We start from the raw sequence: 23890 nt of genomic DNA, 5'->3' as shown, positions 1-23890 counted from the left end.
TAAGCTCTGGGATATAAATGGGAAAAGACAGATTCTCTTTGACCACAAGGAAATCATAATCTTTTGGAACATGAGATATGAAAATCATCATTTACTCTTATATATGAGATAACTTTAATATGACACTCTAGACCCACTCTATACCATTCTCAAACTTTCTTTCTCCCCTAAAGAAACTGACTTGTATAGATTACACTAAAATTCATTCTAGACCTATCTAACAAATATTAAAAGCAAGTCTCCAAAGAATCAAATTGTTTCCAAGTTTACTTGACAATGTACAAGAACAAAGCCCCCAAATATTTAAAGGAACACAAAAAACTCAAGTGGTCAAAAATCTATAAAATTCACAATATCTACCATATAGTAATCAATTATCAGGCACTCAAAGAAGCAGGAAAATATATCCCTGAGAAGAAAAAATAATATCAGCTGACTCACCAAAAATATCTTTTAAAAATAAAAATGGAAAAAAACATTTCAGTCAGACAAAAGCTGAGTTCTATCACCATGAACGGACCAGCAGTATAAAGAACTTTTCTTCCTACTACTTTAATCTCTTATTTATTTATTTATTTATTTGGCTGCACCAGGTCTTAGTTATGGCACATGGGCTCCTTAGTTGAGCCACAAAATGTGGGATCTAGTTCCCCGACCAGGGATAGAACCTGGTCTCCATGCATTGGGAGCAAAGCGTCTTATCCACTACACCACCAGGGAAGTCCCTACACTTCCTTTTTTTTTTTTTTTTTTTTTAACATCCTTATTGGAGTATAATTGCTTTACAATGGTGTGTTAGTTTCTGCTTTATAACAAAGTGAATGTTATACATATACATATGTTCCCATATCTCTTCCCTCTTGGATCTCCCTCCCTCCCGCCCTCCCTATCCCACACTTCTAGGTGGTCACAAACCACCTAGCTGATCTCCCCGTGCTATGCGGCTGCTTCCCACTAGCCATCTATTTTACGTTTGGTAATGTATATATGTCCATGCCACTCTCTCACTTTGTCACAGCTTACCTTCCCCCTCCCCATATCCTCAAGTCCATTCTTTAGTAGGTCTGTGTCTTTATTCCCGTCTTACCCCTAGGTTCTTCATGACCTTTTTTAAAAGGTAATTAACTAACTACTAAACTATACACTTAAAAATAGTTAAGATAAATTGTTAAGACAATAAATTTTATGTTGGTTTTACCACAATATTTTACATGATAGGTGTTACATTTTAAACTAATGAGTTAATATTGATGTTGCCAATCAGTTCCTGATTCCACAATTATAATCCTTTTCTCTTATATTGAAAATCTTCATCAAACAAAACATAATTGTGTATTTTTTCTGACATTACAAGTAAATAGTTCCAAAAAATCACAATACAATATCAACATATAGATGCAATTACTGAATAAAGTTCAAAAACATTTTTAATGTAATTTACTATTTAAAGCAGAAACAGTGAAAATGTATATGTATTATGGTATTTACAAATTTATAAAAGTGCAGAAGTAAGTACATGATAACAATACCACAAAGGTTGAAAAAGATGAAATGGAAATGTACTGCTGGAAGGTCCTTATACTACACATGAAGTGGTATAATATTGCTTGAAGTAGACCATGATAGTTAAATATATATACTACAAACCCTAAAGCAACCATAAAATCAACAACAAGCAATATGTAAACCTAATAAGATAATAATGAAGATAAAATAGAATCATAACAAACAATCCATCCTCTCTTGGATGAGGAAAGGAAACAAAGAACAGGGAGGACAAATATAAAATGAATAGCATGGGGCTTCCCTGGTGGCACAGTGGTTGAGAGTCCGCCTGCCGATGCAGGGCACACAGGTTCGTGCCCCGGTCCGGGAGGATCCCACATGCCGCGGAGCGGCTGGGCCCGTGAGCCATGGTCGCTGAGCCTGCGCGTCCAGAGCCTGTGCTCTGCAACGGGAGAGGCCACAGCAGTGAGAGGCCCGCGTACCGCAAAAAAATAAAATAAAATGAATAGCATGATGTAGGTTAACACCAACCATATCAATAATCATATTAAATGTAAATGGTCTAAGTGTCCCGAATAAAGACAGTGACTGAGAGACTGGATAAGGAAGCAAGACCCAACTATACGTTATGTACAAGAACTAAGAGAACAAATAATTAAAATTAAAAACATAGAAGAGGACTATGCTAACAGTAATCAAAAGAAAGATGGGGTGACTATATTAATATCAAACAAAGTAATAAAGAGGGGTAAATTCATCAAGAGAACGTAATCCTAAATGCTTATTTACCTAATACAGCTTCAAAATACATGAAACAAAAACTAATAGTACTGAAAGGAGAAATAGACAAATCAAAAATTATAATCAGAGATTTCAAAACCTTTTTCTTAGTAATTGATATAACAAGCAGACAATAAATTAGTAAAGATGTAGAAGACTTGAGCAACACTATCAACCAACTTGACATAATTGGCATTTATAGAGCACTGAACCCAACAAAAGAAAACACATTCTTTTCAAGTGCACATGAAACATTCACCAATATACACCATATTCTGAGCCATAAAAAAAAATCCACAAATTTAAAAGAATTAAAATCATACAAAGGAGGTTCTCTGATCATGATGAGATTAAAAAAGAATTTAAAACAATAAAATAACTGAAAAATTTCTGGAAAATCTCCAAATATTTGGATATTAAACAGCATATATCTAAATAATCCATGAGTCAAAGAAGTCATAAGAGGAACTTGAAAATATTTTTGATTTAATAAAAAATGAAAATATAACATTAAAATTAGGGGATGCAGCTAAAGAAGTACTTACAGGAAAATTTATAGCATTTTCTATGAGGCAAGTGTTATTGGATATAAAACCACTCAAGGCTTATGAGAAAAAAAGATATTACAAGAAAATAACAACCAATATCTCTCATGAACATAGATACATGATAATAAATAACATTATAAACAAATGGAGTTTATCCCAGGAATACAATATTGGTTTAACATTTGGAAATCAATCAATGCAATCCACCATATTAACAGACTTAAAAAACAAAACTGGATATGATCATCTCAAAAGATGCAGAGAAAATACTTACAAAATTACCATTTGTAATGAAAACTCTTGGCAAACTAGAAATAGATGAGAGCCTCCTCAACTTGATAAAGGGTGTCTATAAAAAGCCTGCATCCAACATGATAATGGTGAATGGCTGAATGCTTTCTCTCTAAGATCAGGAACAAGGCAAGGATGTCTGCACTCACCACTTCTTTACAACATTGCATTGAAGTCCTAGTCAGTGCAATAAGGGTGGCAGGGCAGAGTGGTGGGGGAGACACTAAGATTGGAAAGGAAGAACGAAAACAGTCCTTGTTCACAGTTGACATGATCACCTAAGTACAGAATTCGAAGGAATCTACTAAAAAGCTACTGGAACTAATAGGTGAGTTTATCAAGGCTGTGAGGTACAGAAACCAATGGTATTGCAACAAACAACAAAAACATTTACAGTAGCATCAGAAAATATGAAATACCTAGGCATAAATTGAGGGGAAAATCTACATGACCTGTACACTGAAAAGTAATACATATTGCTGATAAAACTTAGAGAAGATTTAATAAACAAATAGCCATTAGATAATAATGGACCAGAAGATTCAATATTGTTAATATGTCAGTTCTCTCCAAATTGATGTATAAAGTCAATGTAATCACATTCAAAATTTCCAGCAGGGTTTTATGTGGAATTTGACAAGTTGATTTGAAAATTTATATGTAAATGCAAAGGAACTAGAATAATCAAAATAATTTTGGAAAAAATTTGGAGAACTTACATTACCTGATTTAAAGACTTATTTTAAAACTACTGTGGGCTTCTCTGGTGGCGTAGTGGTTGAGAGTCCCCCTGCCAATGCAGGGGACACGGGTTCGTGCCCTGGTCTGGGAAGATCCCACATGCCGCGGAGCGGCTGGGCCCGTGAGCCGTGGCCGCTGAGCCTGCTCGTCCGGAGCCTGTGCTCTGCAATGGGAGAGGCCACAACAGTGAGAGGCCCGCCTAGCACCAAACAAACAAACAAACAAACAAACAAACAAACAAAAAAACTACTATAATCAAGACCTTGTGGAGGCATCCCTGGTGGAGAAGTGGTTAAGAATTCACCTGCCAATGCATGGGTCATGGGTTTGATCCCTGGTCCAGAAAGATCCCGCATGCCATGGAGGAACTAAGCTTGTGTGCCACAACTACTGAGACTGCACGCCTAGAGCCCGTGCTCTGCACCAAGAGAAGACACCACAATGAAAAGCCCGTGCACCGCAACAAGAGTAGCCCCCACTCGCCGCAACTAGAGAAAGCCCTCATGCAGCAATGAAGACCCAACACAGCCAAAACTAAAAATAAATAAAATATAACTTTATTTTTAAAAAAGACATTGTGGTACTGGCATTAAGATAGACATACAGATCAATGGAACAGAATAGGCAGTTGAGAAATAGACCCACACACATACTGTTAAATGAGTTTCAACACAGGTGTCACGGCAATTTAATTGGAAAAGGATATTCTTTTCAACAAATTGGATACTCAAATGCAGAGAAATGAATCTTGATCCTTATCTCACATCATATATAAAATTCATTTGGAAAAGATCATAGATCTAAATATAAGAATTAACACCATAGTGCATACAACTCAATATCAAAAAAACAAACAACCCAATCAAAAAGTGGGCAGAAGACCTAAATAGACATTTCTCCAAAGAAGACATACAGATGACCAACAGGCACATGAAAAGATGCTCAACATCACTAATTATTAGAGAAATGCAAATCAAAACCACAATGAGGTATCACCTCACACCTGTCAGGATGGCAATAACCAAAAAGTCTACAAATAATAAATGCTGGAGAGGATGTGGAGGAAAGGAAATCCTCTACACTGTTGGTGGGAATGTAAATTGGTACAGCCACTATGGAAAACAGTATGGAGGTTCCTTAAACTAAAAAGGAGCTACCATATGATCCAGCAATCCCATTCCTAAGCATATATCCAGCAAAGACAGAAACACTAATTTGAAAAGATACATGTACCCCAATGTTCATAGCACCACTATTTACAATAGCCAGGGTATGGAAACAACCCAAGCCCATCAACAGATGATTGGTTTAGGAAGATGTGTGTGTATATATATATACATATATGTATATATGTATATATATATATATATATATATATATATATATTAGCCATAAGAAAGAATAAAATAATGCCATTTACAGTAACATGGATAGACCTAGAGAATATCATACTAAATGAAATAAATCAGAGAAAAGACAAATATTACATGATATCCCTTATATGTGGCATCTAAAAATAATACAAATGAAACTATATACACAACAGAATCAGACTCACAGACATAGAAAACAAACTTATGATTACCAAAGGGGAAAGTGTGGAGAGGGATAATTTAGAAGATGGGATTAAAAGATACAAACTACTATACATTAAATAAATAAGCAACAAGGATTTACTGTATAATACAGGGAACTATATTCAATATCTTGTAATAACCTATAATGGAAAATAATCTGAAAAGTATGTATATATCTGAAAAAAATCATAAAATAAAAGCAATGCAAGAGATATGGAAACATATGTATATGTATAACTGATTCACTTTGTTGTAAACGAAAAACACACACTATTGTAAAACAGTTATACTCCAATAAAGATGTTAAAAAAATATTTTTTAAATTTTAAAAAGCACTTTATGAGACCTTAAAAAAATCAGAGTTAACACCATAAAATATCCAAAAGTAAGCAAACAAGAAAATCTTAGTGACTTTGTTTCTGGCAAAGATTTCTTAAATAGGACACAGAAGGCATGAAGTATAAAAGAAAAGATTGTTAAATTGCACTTCCTCAAAGTTAAAAGCTTTTGTTCTCCTGAAGACACTTTTGCAAAAATAAAAATGCAAGTCACAGACAGGAAGAGAACATTTGCAAAATATGTACATGATAAAAGTCTTGTATCTAGAATATGTTAAAAAAAAAAAAAAAACCTCTCAAAATTCAATGATAAGAATACAACCTAATTTTAAAATGGGCAAAATATCTGAGCACTCTACCAATGAATATACAAATAGCAAAAAAGCACAAGTGAACTAATGACTATCATCATTAGTCATTAGGAAAGTGCAAAACAAAACTAATGAGATACCACTGCACAACCACTAGAATGGCTAAAACAGTCTGTCATACCAATTATTGGCATGGATATGGAGCAAATGCAAACTGGTACACACACTTTGGAAAACAGTTTGACAGGTTTTTTTAAAATTTTACAAGTTACACACATCTACTATTAAATCCAGCCATTCTACTCAGATATTTACCCAAGAGAAATAAAAACATGTCTACAGAAAGACTGTAATGCAAGTTCATAGCTGCTTTATTTCTAATAGCCCAAAACCAGAAACAACCCATCAACACAAATGTCAATGGATAAACAAATTGTGATAGATCTACACAAAGGAATACTACTCAGCAGTACAAAGGAATGAATTGTTCATACATAACAACATGGATGAATCTCAAAATAATGATGCTGAATGAAAGCAATCAGTCAAAAAAGAGTATATATTATATGATTTCATTTACATAAAATTCTGGAAAATACAAAGAAATCTAGAATGATACAAAGCAGATGAGTAGTTGTCTGGAGATGAGGGTGGGGGAAAGGAGGGAGGGAAGGATAACAAAGTAGCACAAGGAACTTTGGGGGGTGATGGATATGTTTGTTTCTTTTATTAACAGTGATTGGTTCACAGGTGTATACTTATGTCAAAACTGTTCAAATTGTACAGCTTAAATACAGTCTACTGTATATCACTTATACCTCACTAAGTTGTAAAAAAAAAATTTAAGAACATGATCAGACAATCAGAAGATCTCCATGGAGTAATCCTTCATCCCCTGTGGTTGCAGGGTGAATTGGAGGCAATCCAGGGGCAAGTTGAAAGGGTCACAAAGTCATAGTGCTTGCAGTGCAATCAAAAGACCTAGACAGGTCTTGTGCACTAAGCTAGCTAAGGACATTAGTGGGGAAGAAGTGGAATGGTGAGAACTGGGATGGGGATATTTGGGCAGACATAGACAAAGCTGAGAACCTTGAGCCTTCAAACTCTCCTGCTGATGGAGGAAACCCTCCTCCCTGTTTTGAGGAAACCAGCCCTTCTCTGCATAAAGGCCTTTCACTGACTGCACCTGGCTCAGTTGGCCCACACACTTATGCCGATTCTCCTTAGGATTCCCCCACAACCATTTCCTCAATGCCTCCAGTCCACACTGAGACGTATCTCAGGACAGCCCAGACAGAGAGGAACAAGATCTACTCCAGGAGGAGATGACATTTATAAACCAAAAGAGTTCCGAGAATTTACCAATCTGTATTGACAGGAGCTCAGAAGCATGTGTGAAAGTGGATTCTAAGGTGTTCAGACGTTGATTGGGCTGAATTTATTGATATGGCCACACTCACCTGAGGTTATGGATTTAATGTGTTGGATTGAGTATCCAGAAATAAATGGTGTTTAAGGACTTCCCTAGAGGTACAGTGGTTAGGACTCTGAGCTTCCACCACAGGGGGCATGGGTTCGATCCCTGGTCAGGGAACTAAGATCCTGTAAGCCGCACAGTGCGGCCAAAAAAACCCAAACCAAACCAAAACAACAACAGAAATGCTGTTTGGTCTGTTAGGTTGGCTCATCAAAGCCTGAATTCAACCAAAGCTCTACAGTTACGAAATGCCTGAACTTCTCTAGTATACTGTAGAAAAGGATTTCTGAAGGCTCAGGGAATGCATATATTTGTTCCTATTACGTGCAATATGTTTAGCCACCCACTGGCTATAACCACAGTGGGACCCAGAGGATATCCTCTTCATCAGGTTATTAAGAAATTAGGGGAGCAGCAGAATTCTTGATGAATTTGTGGTCGCTGTTCTTTATAGACTGAAGATGACAGTGGGGAAAATTGTGATGGAATTTGTTCCTTTAGTTCACTGGGAATAATGGAACTTTGAAGTGGTAGAAGTCAGGTGGTGACACAAATTGCAGCTAAGCTTCCTCCAGATGTGGTTTCTTTAATGGAGCAAATCAACACTGTCCCTAGCATCTGTTAGGCTGTTTTTGACCTGGCAAATGTGTTCTTTCCCATCCTGATCAGTAAACAAAAAGAGAAGAGTTTGCATTTACATGGAAATAACAGAGTGTATCTTTACATCTTGCTCTCAGAGCTATGTCAGCTTTCTTGCTCTTGTCCCCAGGGGCATGGTATCTCAGTTCCCATAAAACATCATGCCTGTCCTTTACACTGGTGACCTTATACTAAATGACCATGGTGAGTAGAAAATGACAACTCCCTAGATGACTTAACAGGACAAGTACACACTAGAAGGGGGGAGATAAACTTGGCAAAAAGTTAAGGGTCTGCCACATAGCTGAAGCTTATAAACATTTTGGGATATCCTTTCTAAAGTGAGAGGCAAGATTCTGTACCTTGCACCTTGAAGACACACAACACTCTCTGGATTTGGGAGGTAAAATATGCATGCTGCTCTAACCCATTTAGTAGGTAATTAATAAGGCTAGCAGGTGCCAGTGGGACATGGTGTAAAGAAAAACATGGTAGCAGGTTCAAAATGTGGTCAAGCTGCCCTACCACTTGGGCATTATAGCCCAGCAGTCCAAACAATATTAGAAATGTCTCTGGCAGACAGTGAAAGACTGTATGGAACTTCTAAAGAACCCTAATAGGAGGGTCATAGCACAGACCTCTAGGGTTTAGGAGTAAGGTAGTGCCCATCTCTGTCAAAAGCTATTTGAAAATTTGTTCCAGGCTTGCTACTGTGTCCTGGTAGAGACTGGAAGCTTGTCAGTAGGATACCAAGTGCTATGTGATTATGAACTGACCTGGATTTTATCTAATCCATTGAACCGTAAAACAGAGTATACAGCATCATTTCAGTATAAAGTAGATGTATATATGAGAATGGGTCTGAGAAGGTCCAGAAGCCCAAGGGTAAACTGTATGAGCAGGTGGCCCAGACTTCTTCAACACCTACTTATGCTACATTGGATCCTCTTCATCTCCATACTTCTGGCTTCATGAGGAGTCACTTGTGACATGTTAACAGAGGGAGAGTATATTAGGTCTAATTCACCGTGGATCTGCACAGGATGCTGGCAACATCCAAAAACAGACAGTCACTAGATTACAATCCCTCAACTGGCCCAGAAAATGGTGAAAGGATATTCTCCCAGTGAGCACAACTGAAGGAAGCTCCACTTCATATACAAGGGGGGTTGGGATCTTATTGACAGTGGGCAGTAGCTAAAAGTTTCTCAGCTGATTAGGGACTTGTAAATAAGTTGGAAAACTGGTGATTAGGTCTGGGGAGAGATATACTCAGAATGGGCACTAAATATATTGGCGTCCTTGTGAATGTCCTCCAAAGGGCTTAGATAAGGCAAAAGCTGTCAGTAGTCAGATGGATAAGATGATCCATCCCGTGTATGTCAGCATTTTCCGCCACTACTCAGTGATTGCCCAAAGTGGCCAGGGTTACAGGGATGCCAATACCATTCATTACAGAATGCCTTATCCATCATCATTTTATTACATACAATATTATCTACAACCAGGAGACCCATGTACAGCAAAGGAATTGTGGTAATGGGCTCAGAACAACAAAATACACTCATCATTACCTAGAAACAGCTGGCTTTGACAGAATGGTGTTAAGACTTGCTGAAGCTCAGGTATAGCACCAGCTGGGAGCCATCTAGTAATAAGCCAATGCACATGAATAATAATCTTTTTTATTTCTTTTCTCTTTCCTATGTTTATTTATTCTCAAAACAATCCTCATCCATAACTGAGCTCTGTTATTTCTAATTATATGGCCATTTCCATCTCAAACTCAACAGGTCCAAAACTGAATTTCTTATCTTTCACATCATAAAAGTGGTTTCTTTTCAGTATTCCTCCTGGCCTCAGTTTATGACACCATCATTTACCTAGTCATCCAAGCCAGAAATGTAGATGTTGTCCTAGCCTTCTTACCTTTCATAAGCTCTTATGTGTAATCTGTCATTAGGTTCTATTAACTGTGCTTCCAAAGTATCTCCGAAGTCTGACATTTCTCTCACTCCCCACTGTAGCATCTCATCATTCTCAACTCTACTTCACCGGCCAAGTCCTTCTAATTGGTCTCTTTGTCTCTAATATCTTCTCCATCTCTATATAAAGACAGGTGATTTTTTAAAACATAAATTAAATCACTTCCTTACCTGAAACATGTTAGGGGCTCCCCATCACCTACATCCCACATGATATTCTTTATCCTTAGGTTGCTCTTTTCTGGCTCCAGCTACATGGCAACAAGATCTTCATCTTTTGATACTTGGCTCAAATATCTCCTTCTGAAGCCTTCTCTGACATACCTAGGCATAGTTAAGCACTTCGTTTTGATGTGCCACATAGATCTTCTATATAGTCAATTGTCATGTTTTTGCTATTATCTGTATATTTGTCTGCCATCTCCACTAGGACTTTTAGTGCCTAAAGAACAGAGATTCTGTTCTATTTCTTAATTAGCACTGGGCCTCAGACACAGTAGATGCTTAATGAATGTATGTTGCTTGTTTGCTGAATGAATGAATGCATTAATCCTTATGGCTGAGTGTCGTTTCCGTTTTATAAGGTTGCAGGGGATGAATGAGAAATTTTACTTTGTGTGCTTTGGTAATTGATGGCATTTAAACCCTTCCATTTGACTGTTGCTGAGAATCAACAGTTAACAAAATCAACAAAACCTTGATTTTTTTTAACCTCTGTCTTACTAAAAGAATTCTGATTTTCACATCTGTTCCTTTCCTGTGTACCTACAGATCTTAGCTCTCCTTGACCTCATTTCCAATTTCAACCTTGGTTCTTACTAGGTCTTTGCATTTAAACTTCTCTCCCTGTCATGAGTTTTAGAAAAAATTCAGTTTAAAAATTTAAACATTAAATTTTTTAGTTTAGAAAAAATGAGAACATTTAAAGTGAATATATTACAATATTATTTATAAAGTCAAATTTTATATTGTATTTGTTTTCTTTTTAAAATAACACTCTTTATAAAACAAGTTATGAGTATTATAAAGCAATCTTTATTTCTGATCACTATTGTATTTGAAATTCTGTTCGTACTTGCTAACTTGTTTTATGACTATTATAGACCACTTAATAGTGACTAATTTTTAAAGAGTTCAAAACAGAATTACATTATTGAAATAAGTTTTATAATTCTCTTTAAGCAAAGTATGAGAGCAAAAATAGATATTCTCTATTCCCTGAACATAATAGGCACCCATGTTTTAAATGAATGAATGAACGAATGATGGTACCCATTGGCCCAGATTTATTAATTAATTCTCATGCCACAGCAAAAATGCATTTAGAAATCAAAAATGCTGGAAGGCTGGGGGTGAATGCATTTTTTATGAATTCCTTCGTGTTTTACCTTCCCAAATATACAAACACTTAAGATTAGAGCTGGAAACCTGGATGCTGTTCCTTTTTTTTTTTTAATCTCATGGATTATATCCATGTAAAGTCTGACAAAGCAGAAACTTCATGAGTGCAGGGACATATCTTGTCACTGTCATATTTCTTGCTACAGGATTATATAAGCCTTCTTTTATTGATTGTTTACTATGTGCTAGTCTTTGTCCTAAATGCTTTACAGGGATTTACACTTCTAAACCTCTCAAGAAAGCTAGGAGGAAGTAGTGGGTTTTTTTGAAGTATAATTGATTTACAATATTATATGTTTCAAGTGTACAACATAGTGATTCAATATTTTTAAAGATTATACTCCATTTAACGTTATTATAAAACAATAGCTATATTTTCCTGTGCTGTACAATATATCCTTGTTGCTTATCTATTTTATACATTGTAGTTTGTTTCTCTTAATCCCCTACCACTATGTTGCCCCTCCCCCTTCCCGCTCCTCACTAGTAACCTACTAGTTTGTTCTCTATATCTGTGGGTCTGTTTCTCTTTTGTTATATACATTCACTTGTTTTAGATTCCACATATAAGTGATAACATAGAGTATTTGTCTTTCTCTGACTTATTTCACTTAGCATAATACTCTCTAGGTCCATTCATCTTTTTGCAAACAGTTGAATTTCATTCTTTTTTATGGCTAATATTGCATTATATATATACATACCACATCTTCTTTATCCATTCATTTGTAGTTGGACACTTAAGTTGCTTCCATATCTTGGCTATTATAAATAACCTTACTATGAACATTGGGATGCATGTATCTTTTCAAATTAGTGTTTTCATTTTCCTTGGATTATATATACCCAGCAGTGGAAATATGGTATTTCTATTTTTAGTTTTCTGAGGAACCTCTATATTGTTTTCCATAGTGGCTGCACCAATTTACATTTGTACAAACGTTCCCTTTTCTCCACATCCTCACCAAAATTTGTTATTTGTAGACTTTTTGGTCAACATTCTGACAGGTGTGAGGTAATATCTTGTCGTGGTTTTGATTTGCATTTCTCAAGTGATTAGCGATGTTGAGCATCTTTTCTTGTGCCTGTTAGCCACCTGTATGTCTTCTTTGGAAAAATGTCTACTCAGATCTTCTGTTCATTTTTTTAATTGCATTGTTTGGTTTTTTGATATTGAGTTGTATGAGCTGTTTATATATTTTGGAGATTAATCCCTTATCAGTCATATCATTTGCAAATAGTTTCTCCCATTCAGTAGGTTGCCTTTTCATTTTGTTGATAGTTTCCTTTGCCGTGGAAAGATTTTAAGTTTAATTAAGTCCCATTTGTTTATTTTTGACTTTATTTCTTTTGCCTTAGGAGACATATCCCCCCAAAATTGCTATAACTTATGTAAAATTGCATCAAAAAGAATAAAATACCTAGAGATAAACTTAATCAAGGAGATGAAGACCTATACTCTAAAAACTGTAAAACACTGATGAAGGAATTTGAAAATGATACAAAAAAATGGAAAGACATACCATGTTCTTGGACTGGAAGAATTAGTATTGTTAGAATGACCATACTACCCAAAGCAATCTACAGATTTAATGCAATCTCTATCAAAATACCCAGGACATTTTCCCCAGAACTAGGACAAATAATTCTAAATTTATATGGAACCACAAAAGACCCTGAACTGCCAAAGCAATCTTGAGAAAGAAGAACAGAGCTGGAGGTATCACTCTCCCAGACTTCAAACTATGCTACAAGTCTACAGTAATCAAAACAGCATGGTATTAGCACAAAAACAGACACATAGATGGATGGAACAGAATAGAGTGCCAAGAAATAAACCCACACACTTACAGTCAATTAACCTACAACAAAGGAGGCAAGAATGTACAATGGAGAAAAGATAGTCTTTTCAATAAGTGGTGCTGGGAAAACTGGACAGCTCCATGTAAAAGAATGAAATTAGAACATTTCTTCACACCATACACAAAAATGAACTCAAAATGGATTGAAGACCTAAATGTAAGATCTAAAACCATAAAACTCCTAGAAGGTAACATAGGCAGAGGTGGTAGTATTATGATCACCATTTGAAGGAAGAGGACACATGCCCAGAAAGGCTAGCTTATTTGGCAAAGATTATATAGCTAGTAAATTATAGAAGCAAGATTAAAAGCCAGGTAGTTTGATACCAGTCCTTGCTCTACACCACCTCTAAGCCACTTCCAATAAATGAGTGTCAAATTAATAAATTAATACAAAATTTCAGAATAGGTTAACCTTTAAAAAGGAATATCAATGTAGACCTTAAAATGGAAAACAAACAAACAAACAAAAAACCCACTATATTATAATATTCTTGGTACTAACTTCTCTCTACTCAGCTCATGTTCAGTGGATGCATTCATTTATGTGCTCAGACTAATATAAGATAGAACAGTGTTGCCAAAGGAGTCTGGACTTGGAGTCAGGTTTGAATACTGGCTCTAATATATACATGTTTACTTCTTACATGATCTTGAACAATTTCTTAACTTTTCCAAGTCTCAATTTTCTCATTCATAAAATGGGAATAAAAATAACTGTGACAATAAAACTAAAAAGCTATCTTTTTAAAGAGAATTAAAAATAATGTATAAAAAGTACCTGACACAAAAGAAGATGTTAATATCACTCTTCCTTTTACCTCTTACTCTTTCCTTTTTCCCCTTCCCTTCTCGCATCCTATCTGCCATTAGCCACATGACTTTGTAAAGGTTACTCTTCCAGGATTTATTGCATCACCTATGAAACAATTGGAGTAGTTATCTCCAAGATCCTATGACTCTATAATTCTATGATTCAGTGATTTAATACTTAGCTTTTCTTTGTATCACAACAGTACAACTTACTGAGAGGTGATTTTGAAATGAAGCTTCTCTGGTTAGTGTGGCTGATTAAATTCCTTTGTTTTTTCCAGACGATGCCATCACATACAACTTGGCTTAGCAGTATTTGAATTAAATAGGATGAAAATTTGGTTTACTATGTAAATAGTTTCACAGCAATAATATAGATTAACTGCATCCACTAGCAGTCACATATTTCGAAGGATTTACATCTCCCTTCCTTTCCTCTATGTAGGTACTACACAGGAAACCTGGAGGCTAAGTCAACAAATCGTGAAACTCTAGGTTTAATTCACACAGCAACAAAAGGGCTAATAAGAGCTATCGAAGATGGTGGAATAGATTCTGTGATGGAATGGGAAGTGGATGAAGTGCTGAACTGGACAAACGCACTCAACTTTGATGAGTAAGTACATGTTGCTATTCTTGGGGAGCGAGGGCAGGCATCAGATATTTTTCTTTCTAATATTTCCTACTCCCATGTTGAATCTTCAAAAAAAACCTTGAATGTTTATTATCTGTCTAGAAAGAAAATAAGAGGAAATGAGGGAGAAAGATAAAAAAGGGATGATCTAAAAGTAGAAAAAAGAAAAATAGATTTGGGTGTTCTTTATTAACAGACTTTATTCTTATGCCTTAGTCTAAGTCTGTCTTACTTTGGGATATAGAAACAAGGCTAAGAACATGAAATTAATTAATATAAAGAATTTCCTCAGCCTGTATTCACCAATCTTCCTGTGTGGGACATTAAAAAATTATAATTTTTCAGTGACATACTTCGGTCCTTGAAAAACATTTTTAGGCTATGTTGTGTGATGGAAATTTTAAAATACTTCATATACCCATCAGGGCAATGCAGATCAAAACCACAATAAGATCCTGTTTCATACCCACAAAGATAGCTATAATTAAAAAGACATATGGTACCAGTGTTGGCAAGGATATGGAGAAATTGGAGACCTTATATACTGCTAGTGGGAATGTACAATGGTATAGCCATTTTGGAAAACAATCCAGCAGTTCCTCAAATGGTTAAACATAGAGTTGCCATACCAGCCAGCATTTCTACTCCTCAGTATATACACAAGATAAATGAAAACTCATGTCCATAAAAACTTGTACATGAATATTCATAACATCATTATTCATAAAAACAAAGACTGAGAAACAATCTATTCATCAGCTGATGATTAAAATGTGATATATCCATACAATGGGATATTATTTGGCAATAAAAAGAAATGCTGATCATGCTACAACACTGATCAACCTTCTTAGTAAAAGAAGCCAATAACAAAGGACCACATATTGTATGGCTCCATTTATATGAAATACCCAGAATAGGCAAATTATATGGAGACAGAAAGTAGATTAGTTGTTTCCTAGGGCTTAGAGATTTATGGGGATTGGGAAGTGATGGCTAAGGGGTGTGAAGTTTCTTTTTGGAGTAATGATATGTCCTAAAATTGATTGTGGTGATGGATGCACAACTCTGTGAATACACTAAAAAGCCATTGAATTGTACACTTTAAATGGGCAAATTTTATGGGATGTTAATTATATCTCAATAAAGCTTTAAAAATATTCACTATTTACTCAGCTACAATAAAGAATGTGAATACTGCATGGATGAAGAGGAAGGAAAAATAAAATGAAGATGGTGTTAGTAAAGAAACATAAGAGAAAGGAAGACATTTGGAAGAGGGAGATAAGAACATGAAATAGGAAAAATTAGGTTGACCACCATTGAAAAATAGACCAGAAAAAAGAGGCCATTAAAAATGAATATCTGGGCTTCCCTGGTGGCGCAGTGGTTGAGAATCGCCTGCCGATGCAGGGGACACGGGTTCGTGCCCCGGTCCGGGAAGATCCCACATGCCGCGGAGCGCCTGGGCCCGTGAGCCATGGCCGCTGAGCCTGCGCGTCCGGAGCCTGCGCTCCGCAATGGGAGAGGCCACAACAGTGAGAGGCCCGCGTACCAAAAAAATAAAAATTAAAAAAAATAATAATAATAATAAATAAATAAATAAATAAAAATGAATATCTGCTTAAAAAAAAAAAAAGGCCAGAGGAAGCAGAGAACAATGAGAAAAGGAAAGATGAGGGAAACAAAGAAAAAAGGGAAAGAATGATTAAGAAAAAAGGAGAATGAGAAAACAAGAATAATAGAAAAAAAGATAATTATGGGAAGAATATATTAAAATAAAAATAAAAAAGGAAAGATAAGAAGGAATAAAGAGCTACTCACCCATAGTAGATGTGCTAAAATATTTTTTAATAAATAGTGAAAAGATTTTATGACTCAGTAACCCCAATATCTTGTCCAGACCATAGTACTGGGATTCCTTATAGACAGTACATTTGTGGTTACTGAGGCACTGAATAAATACAGATGGTAATAATGATGCAAGAAATGACATCCAAAGAAAGGAGTCATAATGCTGTAGTTTTTCCTTTCCTAAGAGGGTAAAGCAAGGAGAGAGAGGTAGGGGAGGTCCATTTTGAATGAGCTTATGAGGGCAGGATAGAGAATTCTCTCAGGCAAGCTTTTGAAATCCTGCTCTGCCTTTCCCTTATACAGTTGGCTAATTCAGCAAAGGGCCAGCTAGCTTCAGTGAAAGATTACAAAATAATCCACACCCAGTATCCTATATGCTATCACTACTGGAATACAAAAGAATAAAAACAATTCAGTTCAAAGGGAAGAAATAAACGAGCATCTCAGTCTACACAAGACTTTCCCCACTATCATCCCCTAACACCCTTCTCTGGTAGGTGAAGAAGATTCCTAATGGCTTCCCTTCGTGGAGAAAAGGATAAAAACAGAATAAACCAGGAAGACTTGAAGTGGTTTTTTGGTATCATATACTCTGTATGTAGTGGGATAAGTACATCTAGCTTTGATATGGTGAGACCTAAATAGATATTTCTCCAAAGAAGATATACAGATTGTCAACAAACACATGAAAGGATGCTCAACATCACTAATTATTAGAGAAATGCAAATCAAAACCACAATGAGGTATCACCTCACACCCGTCAGAATGGCCATCATCAAAAAATCTACAAACAATAAATGCTGGAAAGGGTGTGGAGAAAAGGGAACCCTCTTGCACTGCTGGTGGGAATGTAAATTAATACAGCCACTATGGAGAACAGTATGGAGGTTCCTTAAAAAACTGAAAATAGAACTACCATATGACCCAGCAATCCCACTACTGGGCACATACCCTGAGAAAACCGTAATTCAAAAAAGAGACATGTACCTCAATGTTCATTGCAGCACTATTTACAATAGCCAGGACCTGGAACTAACCTAAGTGTCCATTGACAGATGAATGGATAAAGAAGATGTGGCACATATATACAATGGAATATTAGCCATAAAAAGAAACAAAATTGAGTTATTTGCAGTGAGGTGGATGGACCTAGAGTCTGTCATACAGAGTGAAGTAAGTCAGAAAGAGAAAAAAAGATACCGCATGCTAACACATATATATGGAATCTAAAAAAAAGGTTCTGATGAACCTAGGGGTAGGACAGAAATAAAGACGCAGACATAGAGAATGGACTTGAGGATACGGGGAGGGGGAAGGGTAAACTGGGATGAAGTGAGAGAGTGGCATGGACATATATACACTACCAAATGTAAAATAGATAGCTAGTGGGAAGCAGCCACATAGCACAGGGAGATCAGCTCGGTGCTTTGTGACCACCTAAGGGGGAGATAGGGAGGGTGGGAGGGAGGTGCAAGAGGGAGGGGGTGTGGGAATATATGTATACATATAGCTGATTCACTTTGTTACACAGCAGAAACTAACACAACATTGTAAAGCAATTGTACTCCAATAAAGAAGTAAATAAATAAATAAAAATAAAATAAATTAAAAATGCAGATACCTCATGTTTCCAAATTATGTACAACCTCTATCAGTTCGTTCTCTGACTTGAGCATAATTTGGCACCCACTTGAGCATAATTTGGCACCCACCTACTTGGAATTGTTAGAAAGCAAGTTTTTCTACTGATCTCTAGACAACAAAAATTTCAGATGGAATCCAGCATGATTATTTGGGAATATTTCAGTAGTATTACTGACCACAGCCTACTGATTATCTCAGGCAAGACAAGAATTTGCAAAGACCTTCCCCTATCTGAGAGCAGACATTAGGAGAACACCTTCTTCCCAGTATATTTATGGTCTCCACAGTCTACTTTCCTCTTAGATCTTTGTAGTTGTCTAGATATTTGTAACTGGCTTTATAATACCTTATTTGATGAGAATTTCAAAGTCATTTTTCCCTTCAGAAGAATTGGTTGCCACTAATTCCTTGGAGAGTATCCTTCAAAATCTATAAACAATTTTTGATCATTGGACCATTAGAATGACATACATGTGTTGAACACTGATATTGAGTGATACAAACCAGTTTCTTCCCAAAGGCTTTTGTGCTAGCCCCTTGTTATGACAGGTGGATGCTCTCCTGGGAAGAAACCATGTACAACTTCAGATGCACAGGGCAACAATATCAATTGAGTACAATATTATTATAATTTTGAAGAATGGATTGGATAGAGCCAACTTCACTCTTGGACTCAAGGACACTGATGAGTACTGTTGCAAATTCCGTAGTATCCAGAGATACATTGCTGCAGGTGCCTAGAACATAAAGCAATGCCTGCAATGCTGTTACTGAGTCACCTACAATGCCACATAGTGGCTACTCTGCCTACTGCTGGCATTCATCCTGATGCATTTTCAGGGGTGCATTCTCTAGAGAGATGGATGTTCCTCTTCCAGGATCTTCATATTTTTCAAACTGCAAGTGAAATTTAACATAACCCATTAAGTCATCAGCAGCTGGGATATCTTAAATAATTTCCTGATGTTCTATTAACCCTGTTGGTGAGAGCTCTCAGTGGGTAGTTTCTATGTCTGAAGTTGCCCCTTTGATTTCTAAGACAGGTAGTTATATTGCCTCTCTGGATAGGGATTTTCCCCAGGCCATTAAGATGTTAAATTTATACTCCTGAGGGATTCATGGTAGAGTCCACATATACTTTACTCTGCTAGTATCTAAAAAGAAATTTCAAAAACTTCTTAGAGAGACAGATCAGCTTTATTATATAAACAGCATGATAAGGATATAATCAGATTGTTGCTTCTATTTGTAAAGCTTTGATTTCTCATTGGCTACTGCTGTCATGTTCCTGATGAGGAGTTCTTTTTTAACAATTGAATAAATTCATATCCTGATCTCACGTAAAGCAGGGTCAGTGATCAACCTTAAATATGGCATAAGCTTTTGCCCCAGACTGTCAGGATTTAGCATACAATCGATCAAAGGTCCTTTATCTTGGTACCTTGAAGGTGGAATGAAAATCTTTCAGTATATAAATCTAAGGAAGCAGAGTTATTGACACCCACTATTCATAGTGCTCCTGAGCAACCACTGAAAGCACAGTCTGCCTAATTTAAGGTTAAGCCAGATTGAACTGTCAACTAAGAGGTCCTGGAAAGGGTTTAAACCACCTGCTGTTATCTTGCATCTTTTCATTTAACAGTGACCCAGCACTATCTCATTTAAGGCCACAGAATAAAGTTCTTGGAGCAACAAGAGGTAGAAGTAACAAGAACGAGCTGACTTAGACACAGTATTTTATTACAATTAAACACCATTGCATAATATATACCTTCTTATAACAAAAAATTCAGGAATACAAAGTTAACAAAAGTAAAAATAATTCAAATGAAAATCAGTGTTTCCTGAATTACATGACAATTCTAATCCTCCTCCTCCTTTCTCAGCCAGCTTCCTTTTAGCACCTGCTGTGATCAACTCCTTACCTGATTTCTTGGGTACAGTTGTAAGAAAGAAGGCTTGGGAAAGGGGGATACAGAGACCAAAATGTGATGCAACAAGTCACAGGAAACCTGGGCCTTGGAGCTTTCTCTCATCTTCGTAGTTCATCATACTTGTCCTTCCCTATCTACCTCTTCTTGGGCTACATCTGTCTCCCTATTTCAGTCTCTATTTAGGGAACTGAAGTGGCAACTGCATGTACCCTGCTTGAATATGATCTCATGTTTACTGGACACAGCAAAGACAGCACCATGTCTCTAATAAGATCATAAACTAAATAATTTAAATGTATACCTCAGAGATAGTAGGTCTGGCAATGCAGAACCAAGGAGGTTTTGTTGCTGTAGTTTTCCCATGACTTTTTTCCTCTCAGAGTTTTCCATTCGTACTTTTAATTTAGAAGTTAACTAACATCTTAGTTGTCACTTAGTTGAGGATATGATCTAGCAGGAATGGAACAGGATAAAATAAGGAGACATGTGTTGGTGGGAGGCCAAAGGGCACCAACGTGGTAGATGGTGGGCACCATTTTTATACCTCCTCCAACTCCTTGTCCTGTGGGTTGCCTTAGGTGCATGAGAGCTACTTGGATGTGGGAAAGTCAAGAAATTAAACATTTGGACTAGTGAATTTGTCACATTAATCTAAGGTTTCATAGATAAAGTAGAATTTTAGAAGTAGTCTAAGTATGTACTAATGAATCAATTTATTACTTACTAATAAGTCAATTTAATTTAGTGAATGTCTATGTAATGTGCTTAGGTACATTGCCAACTGGAAGGAAATTGCTACAAGCAACTCTTCAGCTAACTTCAAAAGTAGGTGATTTTTTTTAGCAATAATGGGAAATTCTTATAAACAAAAACAGTACTTTCCAGACATGTACACATTTCTAAGCACCTAACAAACACTTCAGCACTCTGCACAGTATATAGACATAAATAAATTTGCCAAGTCATTTTTGCCTTTATATGTAAAATTGTTATTTGAGAATAGAAGGAAATTTTCTATTTTATTTAGAGTTGGATAAAATTTTTTTAAAAAATAATGAATCCTTTTAAAATGTTGCATATCATGTTTCAGTAATAATTTTTAATGAGCAAACTTCACTTGGCAAAATAAATGCTATTCTAGAAGTATCAATAATTCTAACATAGCCAAAGCCTAATTATAGTTTTCATATAATCTGAGTGTATGAGTTCTGTCCCACTGTCATCTGTGATTGGCAGTAAAACAGAGGTTATAATTATGGAGTGCTGATTCATAACTGCCTGGTTTTGATTTTGGGCTCTACTGTTTACTGTCTGTATGATCTTGGGCCAGTTACTTGGTCAGTTTCCTCATCTATAAAATGAAAATAACAATAGTACCTAGCTCATATATTGTTGTGAGATAATAAGAGATAATATATGTAAAGGCATAGAATAATAGTGCTTGGCACATAGTATGTACTCTATAAATGTTAGCTATTATTAGCTTGAACCTACCCACTTATTTACAACTCATTGCCACCACCACAGTCCAAGTTGCCATCATCCCTCTGCAGGCTTCTGCAACGGTCTCTAAACTTATACTCCTCCAGTCCATTCCCCACACAATAGATAGTGACCTACAAATTTAAATCAGCATAATTAAATCAAAACACTTATTTAACAAACTATTCTTTAGCAATTACCATGTGGAAGTGCTGTCTTAGAGTGTTTTATAAAATTGATTCATTTGATCTTCAGAACAACCCAATGAGATAGGTTCTATTATCTACATTTTACAGACAAGCAAAGAGATGCCAAGTTACTTGCTCAAGGTCAGTTCCTGTGAGGGCCAGGATTTGAATTAAGACTAGGTAGCTCTAGAACCCATACTCTTAACGAGGACTACCCCTGATGCCTCTTATAGTTTTCCACTGCGCTTGGAATAAAACCCTAACTTTATCATGGCATTCTGGCTCTGGTCTAGCTTTCCACCCTTATCATGTCCCACTCTCTCCCCCTGGCTCACAACCCAGCATCACTGGCATCTAGCCTGGTCCTCAAACACTCTGTGGTTTCCACTTCAGAGGTTTAATGCAGTTGATGGCCTTCTGGAGAACAGGTTTAGGCAACTCTTGTCACTTGAGGGCAGGAAGTTATTTGTTTTGTTTACTACTGAGTTCCGAATGTGTAGAACATAGTAGAGTCTCAATGGCAGGAATTTTGTACTCGAAAGGAATGACAAGTACAAAAAATGGAAGCAGATAATATAAATTACTGAGCTAAAAGAGATTATTGTGAAAAGAAGGAAAGATATAGCATGGTAATTGGAAGGAGCATAAGAGCAAGTGAAAATTATTTTAAGTAATGGAGATCTGCATCAAAACTGAGGCAGTAGAAGGTGATATATTGAAGATGCTGGCATTGAAAAGAGTAGGGAATGTGTGCCACTTCTTCAAGAAGCATGAGGAAATCAAATCCAGAATTTGAACTTTAGCTCTAGGGACAGAAAAGGCTTCTCTTTGTTTGTGAATAAAGAACTGTTAGCTAATAGTTAATTGTGGAGTACTAACTAAATGCCAAGTTCTTTACATGCACCATCACACTTAGTTCTCACAAAAATATGCTGAGGCATGTGCTATTATTATCCCCATCTATCCCCTTTATAGAAGAGGACACTGAGACAAAGGTTAAATAACTTGCTTCAAATTACAGAGCTAGCAAAAAAAAAAAAAAAAAATTATAGAGCTAGCTAGTAGTAGGTCAAACCTCAAACACAGATCCTACAGAGCCTTTTGTAAAGATGGATAATAAAATATGGTAGTGGAAAGTAGGATGATCTCAGAAATTTGGGACATTTATTGTTTCGGTTAAATAGGATATAAAGATATCTTCTCTAAGAGTGGTGAGAAGGAATGTGGAATAGACCTTACCTGGAATGCAGTAGCATATTGAATAAGTCTATATCCTGTCATATCTTGCATCTTTCTAAATATTTGTCATTCCTCTCTAGGTTTCAGGTTTGAGCAAGCACAGGAAAAAAAATATGACTATAAAGATATATTGGAAGAGGAAATGGGAACACAAGAAGATACTTCATTTGACAATATTTATGAAGGACCAACTTTCACTAGACTAAAGCCTGATTCCACTTATGGAATATAAGTATAACTATATAAAAATATAATTATAAACTACAATTTCTTTTCTGAGCTTTAACCCTTCAAGCCCTGATTCCATCAGAGATAGTTTATTCTGGCTGGAATGACTTGTATATTCTTGGCACAGAATCTAGCCCAATTAAAAGTAAGGAGGATTAAACAGAAATAGAACATCAGACTGAATACAGTAGCCATGGAAAATGTAGAAATTATTCCTGGTATTCTGCGAAACTGTAGTATTCTAACAATCACACTTAAATAAAAATATTATACTTAGGTGCAAAAAAACCCCTCAGTCTGATTGTTTTTCTTCTTTATTTGAAGCATTCTTTATTTGTGCATTTCTATCAGGCAGAGCCCTTTCTCCATTAAAAAAAGAAAAAGGGCAGTGTAGCAAGTTCTCCTTTTATTAGAATG

General features: G+C 36.2%; 1 protein-coding gene across 1 annotated transcript in view; it reads left to right on the top strand.

Annotated features, from left to right (window-relative positions):
- The window catches only part of C7H11orf65 (chromosome 7 C11orf65 homolog), an 81311-nt gene extending 57834 nt beyond the window's left edge, over positions 1-23477 (top strand). The window contains exons 6-8 of the mRNA XM_059068276.1: positions 14715-14885; positions 21106-21161; positions 23326-23477. Coding sequence (XP_058924259.1) covers positions 14715-14885; positions 21106-21161; positions 23326-23477 — 379 coding nt within the window. The remainder of the gene's footprint in view (positions 1-14714; positions 14886-21105; positions 21162-23325) is intronic.
- Positions 23478-23890: the final 413 nt, after the last annotated feature.

The sequence above is a fragment of the Kogia breviceps genome, chromosome 7, assembly GCF_026419965.1.
Source record: "Kogia breviceps isolate mKogBre1 chromosome 7, mKogBre1 haplotype 1, whole genome shotgun sequence".
Classification (NCBI taxonomy): Eukaryota; Metazoa; Chordata; class Mammalia; order Artiodactyla; family Physeteridae; genus Kogia; species Kogia breviceps.
The sequence above is the reverse complement of the archived record's forward strand: the minus strand, read 5'-3'. Positions and strand labels throughout refer to the sequence as shown.